The following is a 6,000-nucleotide window of genomic DNA, read 5'->3' as shown; positions in this document are numbered from 1 at the left end:
CTGTTTTGCTGCTTCCTACTTCTTACTCTCTCTTTTTTTCTTTCCCAAAAAGTTGGAGGAAGGAGAGGGAATGAGCTTCTAAAGCCTGGGGGGATTTATCTTCTACTTACTTGTGAAAAACTAATTGAACATTAATTTCTTTGACTTAAAAGATTAAAAATTTATTTCTTTGGTTGGAAAACTAGATAGCTCATTTATTTGGACCTTCAAAACATAGTACTTTCAATTTACTGTTTAATAAATTATTATACCTTGGGTTCTATGTCATCTTGATCTCTAAAGAGGAGGAATGAAAAGGAGGGAGAAGAAGGTCAGAAAGGTCTGAGGGAGGATGAAGAGGGAGAATTAGTGCCCAAATCCCTGGAATTTTGGGCTCAGCATTACTTTCCCATCAGGGTTTTGCTGGGTACTGTTTCCTTCCCTCCAGCACAACTGTTAGCAAGAGAAGGCTAGTGAAAGAAGCCAGTTCCTACTTTCTACGGACCTACAAATAGATTTTGATAATAATATGACACCCCTAATGCCCTGAATAACTTCTAGTACGCAAGATTCTTGCCTTAGAGATATACATCATTGTGAATCATAAGGATTGCAAATCGTTACCATCACATTTTATAGATGAGGACACTGGGCTCAGAAAGGTGAGTAATTTGTGACCCAGGCCTCCAGCTCCAATTTGCACAGACCTAACATACTCAAAAACCAATTGTACATAATAGCCCACCTCTGTTGTCCTAGCCAGAGTGTCTGGGACCGCATAGGAGTGGATGAAGCCACCGTGGAAGGTTTTACTAGGTTGGGATGTCTAGGGCCTTTGCCATATTATAGCTTTAAAATCATACCACTTAGGCACTAGCTTACTTTGTCTACACTAGGGCCAGCACAAAAGCCCAGGTTAAAAAAAAAAATCAGCATTTATCTTTTTGGTGTATGTACGAATGGGTAAAGACAAAGATCATAATGATGGGCTGAAACTAATAGATATAATATCACAGAGAAGATTATATCTTAGATTTTATTAAGTTTGTATTAAGCTGCCATTTTGAAAATATGGCAAGTCAAACAGATTGAGGCATATACATTTAAAAAAACAGCATCCCTAGGAAAGGGGGGGGATGGATGAAATAGGCAATAGGGGTTAGAGCGTACCCTTGTCATAATGAGCACTGAGTAATGAGTAGAAGCGTTGAATCACTGTATTGTGCACCTGCAACTGATATGACACCGTATATTAATACCTATATTGGTATTAGTGACCTAACTGGTATTAGGTATTAATTAATACCTCCTAACTGGTATTAGGTATTAATTAATACCTAACTGGTACTAAAATTAAAAAAAGCTTAAAAAAAAGATCCTTGAAAGACTGAACAGGAAGGTACAATAAAATAGATAAGAAAAAAATAAAAGTAATAATCCTCTCCTTCCAGAAAAACTAGATTGTAAAACAAAATCACTTGAATGCAACTTTTGGGCAGTGATTTTTCACTGGTTTTCCTTAGAGACTAGTTCAGTGACTTCAAATGGAATATTTAAAAGCTCTCTACATAGATCATACCACTAATTTTCAACGAGCTGCAATGCAAAATGTTTATCATTACAACAGAATATTATTTTTTAAAACTTTTTCACCATTCATATTTCTTTTCAGTCACCCACTCTTACTGGATTAAATAAGGTTAGTAGCCATTAGGAAGTCATCCTATACTACTGAATGCCTTAAAGCGATAATTGGGAGAATACAGGCTGACCTAGAAAGAATACATTCCCACATTTTCTTTTCTACCACCACCTGTGGCTTATATGTTGTGCCCACAAATAATCACAAGCTTACATTGTCCTATCCAGAGGTGGGAGGAGTGTCCCAGCTGGAGGCTGATCTGTGTAGGAGAAGATTCTAGCTTAAAGGCCCTCCAAAGGAATCCACTCAAGCCTCATACCAGATTTGGGAGGGCTGGTTTTACCAGCCTAAAGCTGGCACAGGAAAGACACCACTAAGCAGTCACGTGGCCGGGGACAGTGGGGATACAAATCCTACCTTGTGACTCTGGTGGACTCTCCTTCCATCCTTAGTTTACAATCTTAAGCTCAGTTTACAATCTGAAACATTCAGACACACCTCAGCTACCTGAGTGAGGCCACAGAAAGGTCAGTTCTTACCTTCTACTCTTCCAAAGTTTATGGCTGAAAGCATAAGAGACTCTTAAAAACCGAGAACAAACTGAGGGTTGATGGGGGGTGGGAGGGAGGGGAGGGTGGGTGATGGGTATTGAGGAGGGCATCTGTTGGGATGAGCACTGGGTGTTGTATGGAAACCAATATGACAATAAATTTCATATATTGTAAAAAATAAAAATAAAAAAAAAAGTTTATGGCTGGATCACAGATTGACCTTCCTCCACCGAGTGAATGAATTGAGAGAGAGTGGGGGGGAAGGAAGGGAAGGAGGAGGAAGAGAGGTAAGAAGGAGGTGAAGAAAGGTAGGAAGGAAGGAAGGAAGGAAGGAAAAGGAAAGTGGGTTGACCTTGAAGAGATTGGACCTCCAGTGCCAGGAAATTTGGAAGGCATATTCTCCAGAGTACTTATTTTATTTCCAGCATTACATAAAACCCTTAGGGAAGGCTATTAATTGATCTGTGTATTAAATTACACTCTTTCATACTCTAGAGGCCTGAAAAAGTTAATTTACCATTTGAATGGTACGAATGATGAATACACCAAGGCCAGGCACTTTACAATACTCGACAGACATTTAGCCTTTTTTATTGTTTTGGTGTGCTTTATTTTTTATTAGTATCTATGGAAAAGGAAAATAAAATAGTTATGTTCTGTTGGAGATAGCAGGACAGCTCCTCAATAGTGAAAGATGCTTCAACATAGGGCCCTGGAGGAAGGAGAGACTATCAGAAAAGAAAAGAGAGGGAGGGAGATGAGGCCAAATCTCTAGCCTCCTGTGCACCTACCCTTTTTATTCGAGATGGGGTAACTTTCTTTCTCACAACCTTGGATTTCTTTAACCCCCATGCCTGTCCTATCAATGCTTTATGAGCTGTCATGTGGGGGCTAGAATGGGATTCTGAAAATGAACAGCTGATTTTTATTCCTCTGGATATATCAGTTGCCTGGAGCACTGAAATCATGGGAATTGGTTTTGAAATGAAATGTCACTTGTGGAAGACACGTGCATTATAATTTGTTTAATTTAAACAATGCGGGGGGACGGCCATCGGAACTGCATTTCATAGGCTAATGAATGTTTATTGGACTTTGGATACTATAGAACTAGGACTTCTGTACTGAGGGGGCGTGATTACATAGCGATCTTGCAAGACGAATACAGATCAGCATGAAAACAGCTGTGCCCTTTAGTTATTTTGCAGGCAAATATACTTAATCACATAAGGTAACACTGGATGTGGCGGTAAGGATGCCTTTCTGTTCCAGAAAATGATTGGTGCGGAACCATCGGATTCCACGTCTCCATAAAGAGAGGGTGTGATGAGGGAGCGAGTGCGGGAGGAGCCCAGGCAAAAAGCGTTTTTTAAATAGATCCAATACAGTGAATGAAAATACAATGAATAAAGGAGTCACTGGGCACAGAAGAAAACAGAACGAAATTTCCAGAGTAGCTCTCGGTGAGCCAAACTTCCAGACACGCAACACACGACCCATGGGAGAGAAAGGCTTGTAGATTGTCAAAGGCCTGCGGTTAACCACAGCGAATGTTGGCTCTGGTCCCTCCGGAGACCCCAGCAATTGGTTGAAATAAGGGAGGCTAGCATTCAGGGCGCGCGTGGGGCTCCAGGGCGTTCCAGAAGTCTAGAGCCCGCGTCCCTCAGTGCTGCCTGCCGGCCCAGCAAGTGGGCCACCCCTCCGGGAGCATTCTTCTCTGCTCCCCACCTACCTGGCTTACGCCCCAGGGGGGAGGGAAACCGAGAGCCAGGTGCGACCCAGCAGGGGGAGTGGGTGAGCTGGCCCCAGGGCAGCCCGCATGTGTCCTCGAGCGTGGGTGTGGGGTAATTTGGGTGGGAACAAAGTGGAGGCTACCGCGACCGAGTCCCGCGCCTCGCTGGCGGGGTGTGTGCAGAAAGAGCGAGGATAAATAGGAGGCTCCCTCCTCCCAGCCCCACTCCCGGAGCCGGCCGGCCGCCCGCCCCGGGTGTTTGCCCGCCCTGTGGCCGGGGTGCCAGCCTGGGGAGTAGTTTCGTTTCCTGCTGGCCCGAGAGTAGTTTGCAGGCCCGCCCTCGGGCGCCCGCGGCCCGGGAAGGGGCGCAGGAGGAGGCGGGGGACTCGGCCAGGGGCTGCCCGGCCCCGTAGCGTGGGGTTGATGGACCGGGCCGCCCCGGCCGGCGGCGCCAGCTCCCTGCCACTGCTCCTGGCCCTCGCCCTGGGTAAGTGGAGCGCCGGGCACTGGAGCCCCAGGAGGAAAGTCTGGGGTGGAGTGGCCGGGAGGGCGAACCCTGATCCGCGCGGGCATCTGGACCCCAGGGCGCACTGGGGGCTGCAGCTCAGGGGCCTGTCGGAGCACCGTGACCATCCGGCTAGCACTGGGTTAAGGCTTGGGCACTTGGCACCTAAGGCTGCACCTGTCGGGGTTTCCGGAGGGTGGAAGGATCCTGTGGGCCCGGCTGCTGGGGCTGCAGACGTGAGCTCAAGTGCCGTCGGGGCAGTGGGGGCGCCTTGACCTCCCTCGAGTGAGGCGCGTGGGAGGCCAGTCCAGCAAAGAAGGAGCAGGAAAGACCGGCCGGAGAAGGACCTTTGGAGGGAAGCAGAGGACCGAGCAAGATGGTGAGCAGTTTGGCAGGTGTGTGCGCGCCCTGGGCGTGTGCGAGAGTTAGAGACTTAAGGGGATGGCTCCTGGAGAGCCGGGCATAGATTCTGACACCCAGATCTTGTCAGGGCAGTTGGGAGGGGCTGGAGGAGAAAAGGAGACAACTTCTGAGACCTCAGTCTCCTGCTGCTGATAGGGAAATGGCATATTCTGCCCAGGACACTATCTAAGAAAGGCAGAGGTGTTTTGCTTGGAATATATTATTTCCTATTTTCAGAAGAAAGTGGGGAGGGAAAACTTTTCTTCGTTGAGAAAAATTACACTTGGGCTGTTAGGTTCAGGAGCACTGGCTGCTTTGCTGGTGAGGAAGGGTGGTGGGGATGGGGGACGTCTCTATAACTGAAGTGTCTACATGATTATCACTCCTGCCTTCAAGCCTGGGAAGGACTGGAGGGGTCCATTTCTCACGTGGAGGGAAAAGAGGTGGAATCTATATGGACACTTTGATTTGGCTGTAGTCCTTGGAGTAAGAGAGGTGGCTAGGTGTCACGACCTTGGTTGGAAGTGCATCTGACTTAGGGCCGGGATTAGAGAGAAGGGACTGACTGATTTAAGAAACCCAGCAGAGGAAGAAGTCGGTAACCATGTGATCGGGGCATCATGTGGAGTCTGAAGAAGAGCAATGGGGGTAGAGAGTTAGACTCAGAAAACGGTGCTGATGCTTTGGACGGCATCACTCAGATGAAGCAGGTGTTTTCTTCCTCCACCTTGTCTGGACTGTCCAACAGAGTATTGACTGAGAATCTGTTACCATCAGCCAGATGTTAGAGTATATGGAGATAGGGGTGGGAAGAGGGCTCAAGAGATTCCTAAGACATGAGTCTTGCCTTCAAGATGTTATGCTGAATTTGGGAATGCCAGACCCACCGGTAGGAAACAGTAAGAGAAAAATTCATAAAACCAAGGAAGGGCTGGCTCACCAGTGACGGACGGAGTAGGGGAAAAAGCTGTGGTAAAGGGCATGAGTGGGTGCTTCGATGCTTGCGTAACATTTGAAAATAGGGAAGAGAGGCCAATGATAGAAGGTGCGGTGTGGGTCGAGATGGGGGAGCTGTGGGCCGGAGGACCTGATTGTCTGACAGGTAAAATCCAGGGGTGAGCGAAGTAAGGCCTGGGTGAGTGCACTGTGCCAGCAGAAAGGTTATGGTAGGAGGGGTTGATAGACATTC

The 6,000-nt window shown here is 47.2% G+C and overlaps 1 protein-coding gene across 3 annotated transcripts in view; it reads left to right on the top strand.

Annotated features, from left to right (window-relative positions):
• The first annotated feature begins 3,956 nt into the window (after positions 1–3,956).
• Positions 3,957–6,000, top strand: part of BTC (betacellulin) — a 45,472-nt gene continuing 43,428 nt past the window's right edge. The window contains exon 1 of one of the 3 annotated variants that reach the window (XM_060654859.3): positions 3,957–4,391. In XM_060654859.3, coding sequence (XP_060510842.2) covers positions 4,328–4,391 — 64 coding nt within the window. In that variant the 5' untranslated portion in view covers positions 3,957–4,327. Of the gene's footprint in view, positions 4,392–4,590; positions 4,805–6,000 lie in introns of those variants that run through there. The other 2 variants (XM_060654858.3, XM_060654860.3) reach the window with 2 other exon arrangements.

The sequence above is a fragment of the Panthera onca genome, chromosome B1, assembly GCF_046562875.1.
Source record: "Panthera onca isolate mPanOnc1 chromosome B1, mPanOnc1 haplotype 2, whole genome shotgun sequence".
NCBI lineage: Eukaryota > Metazoa > Chordata > Mammalia > Carnivora > Felidae > Panthera > Panthera onca.
The sequence above is the reverse complement of the archived record's forward strand: the minus strand, read 5'-3'. Positions and strand labels throughout refer to the sequence as shown.